The sequence below is a fragment of the Bos javanicus genome, chromosome 19, assembly GCF_032452875.1.
Source record: "Bos javanicus breed banteng chromosome 19, ARS-OSU_banteng_1.0, whole genome shotgun sequence".
NCBI lineage: Eukaryota > Metazoa > Chordata > Mammalia > Artiodactyla > Bovidae > Bos > Bos javanicus.
The window spans coordinates 44529428-44543141 of record NC_083886.1 but is presented as its reverse complement, the minus strand read 5'-3'; the positions used below and the strand labels follow the sequence as shown (position 1 = coordinate 44543141).

Genomic DNA, 13714 nt, shown 5'->3' with positions numbered 1-13714 from the left:
TGTGTTTGTATTTCATATTTTGCTTACTAGTACTCAGATACAGGGAGTATTAGTCTGAAGATAGAATGTTATATATCTGATGCCCAAACTGCTTTTTTAAATTGAAGTATAGTTGATTTACAACATTGTATTGATTTCTGCTGCACAGCAAAGTGATTCAGTTACATATATATAAAATACACATTCTTTTTTTTTCCATGTTCTTTTCTATGTTACGGTTTTATCACAGGATATTGAATATAGTTCCCTGTGCTATACAGTAACACCTTGTTATTTATCTATTCTATATATACTAGTTTGTATCTACTAACTCCAAATTCCCCCTCCATCCCTCTTCCAACTCCCTTCCCCCTTAGCAACCACTTGTCTGTTCTCTGTGTCTGTGAGTCTCAAACTGCTTTTAATTCACTGTTAAAGGTTAGGGAACTAGAAGGTGTGATTTATGAGTAGGGAGAATTCTGAAATTAAAATTTTAATTATCTTGAGCAGAAATAATGAGAATCTAGACAAATAGGAATTAAGCAAAAAAGTATGAGCTACATCTTCAGTATACTTGGTAGTCTGAGGTTAATTTCTCTAAGAATAGCCAGTTCTTCAGTACCCTCCAACCAAGTTACTAAGTTGTATTAAGTACATATTGTTTTCATAATAATTCTGTTTTTAAGCACCTTGTTGTTGTTGTTGTTGTTGTTCTTTCCAGCTGCTTGTGAGTTTTCTGAGAAGGACATAACAAATACTGAACATCATCAACTCAGTATTAAAGATCTGATCACCACCCAGAAGCATGCAACTGAGACGCATCCAGAAAAGTATCAGGGTATTTCTGTTTCAGACTTTCACGTGGAGCCATGTGGCACAGATACTCATGCCAGCTCATTACAGCATGAGAACAGCAGTTTATTGCTCACTGAAAACAGACTGAATGTAGAAAAGGCTGAATTCTGTAATAAAAGCAAACAGCCTGTCTTAGTAAAGAGCCAGCAGAGCAGATGGGCTGAAAGTAAGGGCACATGTAAGGATAGGCAGATTCCCAGCACTGAGAAAAAGATAGTTCTGAACACTGATCCCCTGTACAGAAGAAAAGAACTGCGTAAGCAGAAACCTGCATGCCCTGACAGTCCTGGAGATTCCCAAGATGTTCCTTGGGTAACCCTGAATAATAGCATACAGAAAGTTAATGACTGGTTTTCCAGAAGTGATGAAATATTAACTTCTGACGACTCGTGCGATGGGGGGTCTGAATCAAATAATGAAGTAGCTGGTGCAGTGGAAATTCCAAATAAAGTTGATGGATATTCAGGTTCTTCAGAGAAAATCAACTTAATGGCCAGTGATCCTCATGGTACTTTAATACACGAAAGAGTCCACTCCAAACCCGTAGAGAGTAATATTGAAGATAAAATATTTGGGAAAACCTATCGGAGGAAGTCAAGTCTCCCTAACTTCAGCCACATAGCTGAAGATCTAATTCTAGGCGCATTTACTGTAGAACCTCAGATAACACAAGAGCAGCCCCTCACAAATAAACTAAAATGTAAAAGGAGAGGCACATCAGGCCTTCAGCCTGAGGATTTTATCAAGAAAGTCGATTTGACGATTGTTCCAAAGACTCCTGAAAAGATGACGGAGGGAACTGACCAAACAGAGCAGAAACGTCATGGGATGAATATTACTAGTGATGGTCATGAGAATAAAACAAAACGTGATTATGTTCAGAAAGAGCAAAACGCTAACCCAGCAGAATCATTGGAAAAAGAATCTGTTTTCAGAACTGAGGCTGAACCTATAAGCATCAGTATAAGCAATATGGAACTAGAATTGAATATCCACAGTTCAAAAGCACCTAAGAATAGGCTGAAGAGAAAGTCCTCTACCAGGAAAATTCCTGAACTTGAACTAGTAGTCAGTAGAAACCCAAGTCTACCTAATCATACTGAGCTACCAATTGATAGCAGTTCTAGCAATGAAGAGATGAAGAAAAAACATTCTAGCCAAATGCCAGTCAGGCAGAGCCAAAAGCTTCAACTCATTGGAGATAAAGAACTTACTGCTGGAGCCAAGAAGAATAACAAAACATATGAACAAATAAATAAAAGACTTGCTAGTGATGCTTTTCCAGAACTAAAGTTAACAAACACACCTGGTTATTTTACTAACTGTTCTAGTAAACCTGAAGAGTTTGTTCATCCTAGCCTTCAAAGAGAGGAGAACCTAGAAACAATTCAAGTGTCGAATAGTACCAAAGACCCCAAAGATCTGATATTAAGAGAAGGAAAAGCTTTGCAAATTGAAAGATCTGTAGAGAGTACCAATATTTCCTTGGTTCCTGATACTGATTATAGCACTCAGGATAGTATCTCATTACTAGAAGCTAAAACTCCAGAAAAGGCAAAGACTGCACCAAATCCATGTGTGAGTCTGTGTACAGCAACCAAAAACCCCAAGGAACTTATCCATAGGGATTTTAAAGATACCAAAAACAACACAGAGGGCTTTCAGGATCTACTGGGACATGACATTAACTACGTCATTCAGGAGACAAGCAGAGAAATGGAAGACAGTGAACTTGATACACAGTATTTGCAGAATACATTCAAGGCTTCAAAGCGTCAGACATTTGCTCTGTTTTCCAATCCAGGAAATCCACAAAAGGAATGTGCCACAGTCTTTGCCCACTCGGGGTCCTTAAGGGATCAAAGTCCAAGAGACCCCCTCAAATGCAGACAAAAAGAAGACAGTCAGGGAAAGAGTGAGTCTAAAAGCCAGCACGTGCAGGCCATTTGTACAACAGTGCACTTTCCTGTGGCTGATCAGCAAGATAGGACGCCAGGTGACGATGCCAAATGTAGCGCAAAAGAAGTAACTAGGGTTTGTCAGTCATCACAGTTGAGAGGCCACAAAACTGAACTTGTTTTTGCAAATAAACAAGGGGTTTCAGAAAAACCAAATCTTATACCATCACTTTCTCCCATCAAGTCATCTGTTAAAACCATATGTAAGAAAAGCCCATCAGAGAAGTTTGAGGAACCTGTAACGTCACCTGAAAAAACATTGGGAAGTGAGAGCATCATTCAAAGTGCAGTGAGCACAATCAGCCAAAATAACATTCAAGAAAGCACTTTTAAAGAAGTCAGCTCAAGCAGTGTAAATGAAGTAGGTTCCAGTACTAATGAAGTAGGCTCTAGTGTTAATGAAGTAGGTTCCAGTGGTGAAAACATTCAAGCAGAACCAGGTAGAAACAGAGAACCTAAATTAAGAGCTTTACTCGGATTAGGTCTTACGCAACCTGAAGTCTATAAGCAAAGTCTTCCTGTAAGTAACTGTCACCATCCTGAAATAAAAAGGCAAGGAGAAAATGAGGACATGCCTCAGGCTGTTAAGGCAGATTTCTCCCCATATCTAATTTCAGATAACCTCGAACAACCTACGGGAAGCCGTCATGCTTCTCAGGTTTGTTCTGAGACACCTGACAACTTGTTAAATGATGATGAAATAAAAGAAAATAGCCACTTGGCTGAAAGTGACATTAAGGAAAGATCTGCTGTTTTTAGTGAAAGTGTCCAAAAAGAATTCAGAGGGAGCCCTGGCCCTTTCACCCATACACATTTGGCTCAGGGTCACCAAAGAGGGGCTGGCAAACTAGAGTCAGAAGAGACTGTGTCTAGTGAGGATGAAGAGCTTCCCTGCTTCCAACAATTATTGTTTGGTAAAGTAACCAGTACACTGTCTCCATCTACCGGATGTAACACTGTTGCCACTGAGGGTCTGTCTAAGGAAACAGAGGAGAACCTAGAATCATTGAAGAGTGGCTTAAATGACTGCAGTGGCCAGGTAACATCAGCCAAGGTGTCCCAGGAACATCACCTTAATGAGGAAGCGAGATGTTCTGGTAGCTTATTTTCCTCACAGTGCAGTGCAATGGAAGACTTGACCACTAATACAAACACCCAGGATCCTTTCTTGATGTTTGAGCGTCCTTCCAAACAAGTGTATCAGTCTGAAAGCAAGGAAGTTCTGAGTGACAAGGAATTGGTTTCAGATGATGAAGAAAGGGAAACTGGCTTGGAAGAAGATAGTTGCCAAGAAGAGCAGAGTGTGGATTCAGACTTAGGTATTGGAACCAAGTTTTTGTGTTTGCCCCCATCTGTTTTGTAGAGATGAGCTAAATGTCTATGCCTTTGGGGGAACACATTTTAGGAGTTTCCAAGCACAGTGAAAGTAACTGTTTCTTAAACTTTAAACATGTTCCTCCCAGGGTGCTTTTCCTTTAAAAAGTCCATTACCCAGCTAGAACATCTTTTCTATTCGAATGAGATTTAATGCCCTAATTACTGGCAAACTTACATCTGGTTTTCATTATGATTTCTTAGAGGAAATCATCTGGGTGTCCCCAAAGAGTATAATCATTTTGTGTGACATGAAAGTGAAGTTTGTCTTGCCATCTTTTTTTACATCTGAATCTATTTTTATTATAATTTAAGGTGAAGCAGTATCTGACCATGTGAGTGAAACAAGCCTCTCTGAAGACGGTGTGGGGCTGTCCTCTCAGAGCGATATCTTAACCACTCAGGTAAAAAGCACAAGGGAATGTGTATGCAGTGTTCTTTGCATTCACTGCTGTGCCTCCTGCCTTTTTACATTTGCTTACATCATCCCTTAGAATTAATGGTATAACAGATGTATATGGGATCTAGTCTCCTCAAATTGAATTGTAAATACCCAGATGGGACACATGGTACCTTCTGTCTGTCTCTCTCTCTCTCTCTCTCACACACACACACACTTACCAGTTTATTCATTGCAGAACATTAAATACTGAACTTAATGAGAAAGTGAAACCTTCAAAACCCATTTGCCCTATAGCAAAAACGTATTGTGAAAGCACTACTGTATCAGACAGAGGGGTGTGTTTCTTCTCAGTACCAAATTGTTACCTACAAAGTTCTCTTCTTAGTAGAGACTATCTAACCTTTCACTGTTTGATGAATATTTCTTTCTGTTGTTTCTTTGTTAATCAGCTAGTTATTTGTTCTTCAGTGCTGATAAGTCATCTTTTTTAAAAAAAACATACACAATTTTACTTCCTGTACCTAGTGGTCAACATACAATATTTTGGTTACATGTGAGGGACATAACAGCTTTGTCATATCTACAACATTTAGTAACATAACTATTTCAGTGCTGCTGGCAGAATAGTCTCCTAGAAAAAAACCTTCTCTACTGAAAATTAACATCATAGTCCTCCCAGAACCTGGCTTTGTCTCCTAATTTTTATATTGTAGAAGTGGCACCAGACTTTTCAAGTTCTTATATTCAAAAATTCAGGCTCATCTCAGCTTATTTTTTTAGAGTACAATCACAGTGGTTGCTGGTGTGATACTGAAAAGAGTTCTGTACCTGACTGTGTTACTTATTTCTGAACTATGATATACACTTTTTTTTTTTTTTTCTATTTTATTTTTTTTTATTTTGGCTGCACTGGGTTTTTGTTGCAGCATGTATGCTTAGTTGCCCTGCAACATGTGGGATCTTAGTTCCCAACCAGGGATCAAATGTACATCCCCTGCACTGGAAGGCAGATTCTTAACCACTGGCCTGCCAGGGAAGTCCCAATGCATATTGGGACTTAAGGTGCAGATATCTGGACTACCTGGAATCATCCTGCCCTGACTTCTTTTTCTTACCAAATCTTAAATACACCTTCAGCTACTAGCAAGTGAATGACTTTTTTTTTTTTTTTCTGAACTTCCTAAAATGCCAGATTAGATAAAACTGAGAAAAGCCATATAAAGTTATATATGTGCATCATAGAAAACCTAGAAAATACAAATAAAAATCATTCACAGATGAACCTTGAAAACATCATTAAGTAAAATAAGCCGGGTACCAAAGGACAAACTGTATGACTACTTTTATGAGGGACCTAGAATAGTTAAATCCATAGAGACAGAAAGTAGACTAGTAATTACCAGGGACTTGGGGGTGGGAGGAGTGGAAGTTATCCTTTAATGGGCCCAGGGTTTCAATTTAGGATGGTGAAAAAGATATGGAGATAGATACTGATGATGGTTGGACAACAATATGAAAATACTTGATGCCACTAAACTGTATACTTAAGGATGGTATATTTTATCACAGTTTTAAAACTCACCCGAAGAGAATGGTTCGGTAAATTTTAACATTTATCTCTGGGAGCATACACAAAAGATAGATAATAGAAGTTGCCTTCAGGTGGGGAAATAGATGATTAACAGAAGGAGAAAGCCTTATTTTTCTCTGAATATCCTTTTTTGTCTTGAATTTTATATCATGTCCTTGTATTAGTTATTTTTAAAATTAAATTCTGTGAGTTAAAAATCACTACTATTAACTTATTGGCATATATTCTTCTACTCTTCCTATTGTACACAAGGGTATGTGTTGTGTACATACCTTATCGTTAAAAATCATTCAGTTATATAATATATTTAAATTTAAAAATTAAAAAAAATCATTCAGTTAATACTCTACATACTTATATTTTATTAATTTATTTTAATTGGAGGCTAATTACTTTACAATATTGTGATGGGTTTTGCCATATATTGACATGAATCAGCCACGGGTGTACATGCATCCCCTATCCCGAACCCCCTTCCCACCTCCCTCCCCAACCCATCCCTCTGGGTTGTCCCATTGTACCGACTTTGAGTGCCCTGTTTCGTGCATCAAACTTGGACAGGTCATCTATTTCACAAATGGTAATATATATGTTTCAATGCTATTCTCTCAAAACATCGCACCCTCAGCTTCTCCCGCAGAGTCCAAAAGTCTGTTCTTTATATCTGTGTCTCTTTTGCTGTCTCGCATATAGGGTCGTCATTACCATCTTTCTAAATTCTATATATGCGTTAATAAAATGTATTGGTGCTTTTCTTTCTGACTTATTTCACTCTATATAATAGGCTCCAGTTTCATCCACCTCATTAGAACTGATTCAAATGTGTTCTTTTTAATAGCTAAGTAATATTCCATTGTGTATATGTACCACAACTTGTTTATCTGTTCGTCTGCCAGTAGACATCTAGGTTGCTTCCATGTCCTAGCTATTGTAAACAAGTATCGTAAGTGCTGCAATGAACATTGGGGTACATGTGTCTCTTTCAATTCTGGTTTCCTCAGTGTGTATGCCCAGCAGTGGGATTGCTGAGTCATATGGCAGTTCTATTTCCAGTTTTTTAAGGAATCTCCACACTGTTCTCCAGAGTGGCTGTACTAGTTTGCATTCCCACCAACAGTGTAAGAGGGTTCCCTTTTCTCCACACCCTCTGCAGCATTTATTGTTTGTAGACTTTAAGATAGCAGCCATTCTGACCGGTGTGAGATGGTACCACATTGTGGTTTTGATTATTTGCATTTCTCTGATAATGAGTGATGTTGAGCATCTTTTCATGTGTTTTTTAGCCAATTATATGTCTTCTTGGGAAAAATGTCTGTTTAGTTCTTTGGCCCATTTTTTGATTAGGTTGACAATTTTTCTGGTATTGAGCTGCATGAGCTGTTTGTATATTTTTGAGATTAATTCTTTGTCAGTTGCTTCATTTGCTATTACTTTCTCTCATTCTGAAGGCTGTCTTTTCACCTTGCTTATAATTTCCTTCATTGTGCAAAAGCTTTTAAGTTTAATTAGGTCCCATTTGTTTATTTTTGTTTTTATTTTCACTACTCTGGGGTTTGGGTCATAGAGGATCTTGCTATGGTTTATGTCAGTGTTTTGCCTATGTTTTCCTCTAGGAGTTTTATAGTTTCTGGTCTTACATTTAAATCTTTAATCCATTTTGAATTTATTTTTGTGTATGGTGTTAAAAAAGTGTTCTAGTTTCATTCTTTTACAGGTGGTTGACCAGTTTTCCCAGTACCACTTGTTAAAGAGATTGCTTTTTCTCCATTGTATATTTTTGCCTCCTTTGTCAAAGATAAGGTGTCCATAGGTGCGTGGATTTATCTCTGCGCTTTCTATTTTGTTCCACTGATCTATATTTCTGTTTTTGTGCCAGTACCATACTGTCTTGATGACTGTAGCTTTGTAGTCTGAAGTCAGGCAGGTTGATTCTTCCAGTTCCATTCTTTCTCAAGATTGCTTCGGCTATTCCATACAAATTTTGAAATCTTTGTTCTAGTTCTGTGAAAAATACTGTTGGTAGCTTGATAGGGATTGCATTGAATCTATAGATTGCTTTGAGTAGTATACTCATTTTCACTATATTGATTCTTCCAATCCATGAACATGGTCTATTTCTCCATTTGTTTGTGTCATCTTTGATTTCTTTCATCAGTGTTTTATAGTTTTCTATATATAGATATTTTGTTTCTTTAGGTAGATTTATTCCTAAGTATTTTATTCTTTTTGTTGCAGTGGAGAATGGGATTGTTTCTTTATCTTTCTGTTTTTTCATTGTTAGTGTATAGGAATGCAAGGGATTTCTGTGTATTTTATATTCTGCAACTTTACTATATTCATTGATTAGCTCTAGTAATTTTCTGGTGGTGTCCTTAGGGTTTTCTATGTAGAGAAGCACGTCATCTCCAAACAGTGAGAGTTTTGCTTCTTCTTTTCTAATCTGGATTCCTCTTATTTCTTTTTCTTCTCTGATTGCTGTGGCTAAGACTTCCAAAACTATGTTGAATAGTAGTGGTGAGAGTGGGCACCCTTGTCTTGTTCCTGACTTTAGGGGAAATGCTTTCCATTTTTCGCCATTGAGGCTAATGTTTGCTGTGGGTTTGTCATATATGGCTTTTATTATGTTGAGGTATGTTCCTTCTGTGCCTGCTTTCTGGAGAGTTTTTATCATAAATGGGTATTGAATTTTGTCAAAGGCTTTTTCTGCATCTACTGAGATAATTGTATGGTTTTTGTCTTTCAGTTTGTTAATGTGGTGTATCACATTGATTGATTTTGAATATTGAAGAATTCATGCATCCCTGGGATAAAGCCCACTTGGTCATGATGTATGATCTTTTTAATATGTTGTTGGAATCTATTTGCTAGAATTTTGTTGAGGATTTTTGCATCTATTTTCATCAGTGATATTGGCCTGTAGTGTTCTTTTTTTTGTGGCATCTTTATATGGTTTTGGTATTAGTGTGATGGTGGCCTCATAGAATGAGTTTGGGAGTTTACCTTCCTCTGCAATTTTCTGGAAGAATTTGAGTAGGATAGGTGTTAACTCTTCTCTAAATTTTTGGTAGAATTCACCTGTGACGTCATCTGGTCCTGGACTTTTGTTTGTTGGAAGATTTTTGATTATAGTTTGAATTTGTGTGCTTGTGATGGGTCTGTTAAGATTTTCTATTTCTTCCTGGTTCAGTTTTGGAAGGTTATACTTTTCTAAGAACTTGTCCATTTCTTCCAAGTTTTCCATTTTATTGGCATATAGTTGCTGATAGTTTTCTCTTATGATCCTTTGTATTTCTGTGTTGTCTGTTGTGAGTTCTCCCTTTTCATTTCTAATTTTATTGATTTGATTTTTCTCCCTTTTTTTCTTGACAAGTCTGGCTAATGGTTTGCCTATTTTATTTATCTTCTCAAAGAACCAGCTTTTGGTTTTGTTAATTTTTGCTATAGACTTCTTTGTTTCTTTTTCATTTATTTTTGCTCTGATTTTTATGATTTCTTTCCTTCTACTAACCCTGGGGTTCTTAATTTCTTCTTTGTCTAGTTGCTGTAGGTGTAAAGTTAGGTTATTTATTTGATTTTTTTCTCTTGTTTCTTGAGGTAAGCTTGATTGCTATGAACCTTTCCCTTAGCACTGCTTTTACTGAATCCCATAGGTTTTGGGTTGTCGTGTTTTCATTTTCATTTGTTTTTATGCATATTTTTATGTCCTTTCTTATTTCTTCTGTGATTTGTTGGTTATTCAGAAGCATGTTGTTTAGCCTCCATATTTGTATTTTTAGTGTTTTTTTTTCCTGTAGTTGACATCTAGTCTTACCACATTGTGATCAGAGAAAAGATGCTTGAAATTATTTCAATTTTTTTGAATTTACCAAGGCCTTATATTGTTTTTACTATGTCACTAAATTTTCTTCAGTGAAAATTTGAATTGAGGGTTGAATATGAGGGTTTCAGGGCAAGATACACAGTTTGCTATCATGTACAGCACTGTGGTCTTATCTTGATAATTAAATAATTTGCCCATATCCCCAAGGACTTCCTTAGTATGGAATTTTGGTGTTTGACACATGTTATTGATTGTTCTTTAGGAAGACTGAACCAAGTTGTGCTTTTCCAGCCCTTGGAGCTACTTGGTAGCTCCCATTTTCCTATACCTTGGCCAGCACTGGGTAGTATCCAGTTTTAAACTTCTAAGTCTTGGCATCACTCTGAGGACTGTAGGTAGAGGGCTTGTCTCATCTTGGCCTGTTTTCTACATGGAGCAAATCCTTCTAGGACTGAAGCCTTCTGGAGTCAGACCACTGCCTGTTCTCTGCCTGAACTGTCGCCAATATTCTCCACTTCTGCAGAATTGCCATGGTGACTAAATTCATGAAAGGATTTAGGAGGCCTTTTCTTTTTTATCTTTTTTGGCCATGCTGTGTGGCTTGCAGGATCTCAGTTCCTCAACCGGGGGTCAAACCTGTGCCCGCTACAATGCAAGTATAGTCTTAAACACTGGACCACCAAGGAATTCCCTAGGAAGACTTTTCTCTGTTTGCAGTTCCTATGATCTTTTCTGGGTGTGGGTTTGAGGCTCTGTCAACATGGCTTTCACCTTTTTATACTTTATGTTTTAGAGTTGTGTCTGGTTTCTGATTCCATCTGCTTCAGCCATATTGTAGAATATATGACATTCAATAAACTAAACTATCTCCTTATTTTCTATATTTCTGATCTTACTCCTAGAGATGTATCTATTTGTTCAAGATTCATTTTGTAAAGTGTTTTTATCAAGCATTTACCCAAAATAGAGCCAAAGACAGATTTCAGGGCTAACTTAAATCTAGAGTACTGCCAACAAGCAAAATGGTTGAAGTGGGATCTTTTCCCAAAGTCTGTTTATACAGAACTGGGGAGACATTTAGGGGATAAATGCTAATTCAGTATCATTAGTGTCTGTTCTTTATCAAAGACTGATTAAATTCATTAATTCATGTCTGCATTAAATACTTACTAAATGCTTACTGTCTTCTGGGTGTTTTGTATACAAGAATGCTTAAGGAAGGATTCTTCCCATCTCGGAGAGTCAGGTATTACACTTTGGTACTAATACATTAGCAATATAAATGAAGTAGACTGAGGAATTATGTTCCTGATCAGTTCAGTGCAGTTCAGTCTCTCAGTCGTGTCTGACTCTTTGCGACCCCATGAATTGCAGCACGCCAGGCCTCCCTGTCCATCACCAACTCCCAGAGTTCACTGAGACTCACGTCCATCGAGTCAGTGATGCCATCCAGCCATCTCATCTTCTGTCATCCCCTTCTCCTCCTGCCCCCAGTCTCTCTCAGCATCAGAGTCTTTTCCAATGAGTCAACTCTTCGCATGAGATGGCCAAAGTACTGGAGTTTCAGCTTCAGCATCATTCCCTCCAAAGAAATCCCAGGGCTGATCTCCTTCAGGATGGACTGGTTGGATCTCCTCGCAGTCCAAGGGACTCTCAAGAGTCTTCTCCAACACCACAGTTCAAAAGCATCAATTCTTCGGCGCTCAGCTTTCTTCACAGTTCAACTCTCACATCCGTACATGACCACTGGAAAAACCATAGCCTTGACTAGACGGACCTTTGTTGGCAAAGTAATGTCTCTGCTTTTCAATACGCTATCTAGGTTGGTCATAACTTTTCTTCCAAGGACTAAACGTCTCTTAATTTCATGGCTGCAGTCACCATCTGCAGTGATTTTGGAGCCCAAAAAAATAAAGTCTGACACTGTTTCCATTGTTTCCCCATCTATTTCCCATGAAGTGATGGGACCGGATGCTATGATCTTCGTTTTCTTTTTTTTTTTTGATCTTCGTTTTCTGAATGTTGAGCTTTAAGCCAACTTTTTCACTCCCCACTTTCACTTTCATCAAGAGGCTTTTTAGTTCCTCTTCACTTTCTGCCATAAGGGTGATATCATCTGCATATCTGAGGTTATTGATATTTCTCCCGGCAATCTTGATTCCAGCTTGTGTTTCTTCCAGCCCAGCGTTTCTCATGATGTACTCTGCATATAAGTTAAATAAGCAGGGTGACAATATACAGCCTTGATGTACTCCTTTTCCTATTTGGAACCAGTCTATTGTTCCATGTCCAGTTCTAACTGTTGCTTCCTGACCTGCATATAGGTTTCTCAAAAGGCAGGTCAGGTGGTCTGGTATTCCCATCTCTTGAAGAATTTCCCACAGTTTATTGTGATCCACACAGTCAGAGGCTTTGGCATACTCAACAAAGCAGAAATAGATGTTTTTCTGGAGCTCTCTTGCTTTTTCAATGGTGCTGATGTTCCTGATAGGAGATGTATTATTAGGGGACTTCCAAAGGAGATATTCAAGCTGGACCTTAAAAAATGAGAAGAATTTTTTTCCAGGTGGGAAGAGAATGGAGGCAGTAAATCAAGGCAAAGTCACAGAAGCATGAAATGCCCAGTTAGCACAAAATTGTGACTGGAAAATAGGGCATATGTGGTGGTTTAGGGAGAAGTAAGAGAGAAGATCAGAGTATGAAGGCCTATTTTGAATGCTGTACTTAGGAATTTATCATGAGAGCAGTAACAAGTAATAATTTATAGTATTCAGAAAGTGTTAACTTATTATCTGAGCAGTGGTGAACTACTAAGCTCCTAACTGGAAAAGAAGAGATATGATAAACATGGCTTTTAGGGAACCTTAGCTGTAGTGAAAGTAGAGATTAGAGTAGCAGAGTAGAAATAGATAAGAAAAGTAGGACTAATTGAAGAAACATAAGAATTCAAATCAGGAAAACTTGGTAACCAATTTGGGTTTAGTCTGCCAAATGTATCTGGCCAGTATCTATTGCCTATAGGGGAATTTGTCTGAGTTATGAAGTAATTGCTTTGGAAAAACCTAAAGGAAAGTTATCTACCTATTATTCTCCCATTACTGTTAATATTTTCTGATTTTTCTAACCTATTTAATGGCCACAGAGGTTAGAGGTGATGATCATGACAGTAGTGTCCAATAGAGCTCCTGAACCTCATCTGATATCTGGGATTTCATCCCAGATTACTGGGAGCCCTTGACTAGGAGGATCCAATCAATGATGGAACTACTCAGAAGCACCACGTGGTGGCAATGGTGCTGCTGTGCACACTCTGGCAGCACAGCAGTCTCAGGGTAGCAGTAGAAGCCTTTGTGGAGCAGGGAATACATTTACCAGTCATAAAAACCTCCTAAAAACTGAATTCAGTGTAGCAGGAGAAAGTAGATGACTTGCTTTTAGTAGAGAGCAAAGTCATTTGCAAGGATCTGAAGAAGAAACAGAGTGAAGCAATTTGTATTTCCCCAGGGTTTGCTGGCAGCCGTACATGCTCCTTCTAAAAGTAATGAAGAATTGTGTATTTTGTGACTTCCCTGGTGGTACAGTAGATGAGAATCCACCTGCCAGTGTAGGGTTTGATCCCTGGCCCTGGAAGATTCCACATGCCACACAGCTGCTGAGCCCATGCTCTAGAGCTCACGAGCCACAACTAACCAAGCGCACACACTGCAACTACGGGAGCCCATGTGCCCTAGAGC

General features: G+C 38.2%; 1 protein-coding gene across 12 annotated transcripts in view; it reads left to right on the top strand.

Moving 5' to 3' along the window:
* The window catches only part of BRCA1 (BRCA1 DNA repair associated), a 72063-nt gene that overhangs the window by 25777 nt on the left and 32572 nt on the right, over nt 1-13714 (top strand). For 8 of the 12 annotated variants that reach the window (XM_061391942.1, XM_061391945.1, XM_061391944.1 and 5 more), the window contains 2 exons: nt 701-4111; nt 4482-4570. In XM_061391942.1, the coding sequence (XP_061247926.1) occupies nt 701-4111; nt 4482-4570 (3500 nt within the window). The remainder of the gene's footprint in view (nt 1-700; nt 4112-4481; nt 4571-13714) is intronic. The other 4 variants (XM_061391953.1, XM_061391952.1, XM_061391951.1 and 1 more) reach the window with 1 other exon arrangement.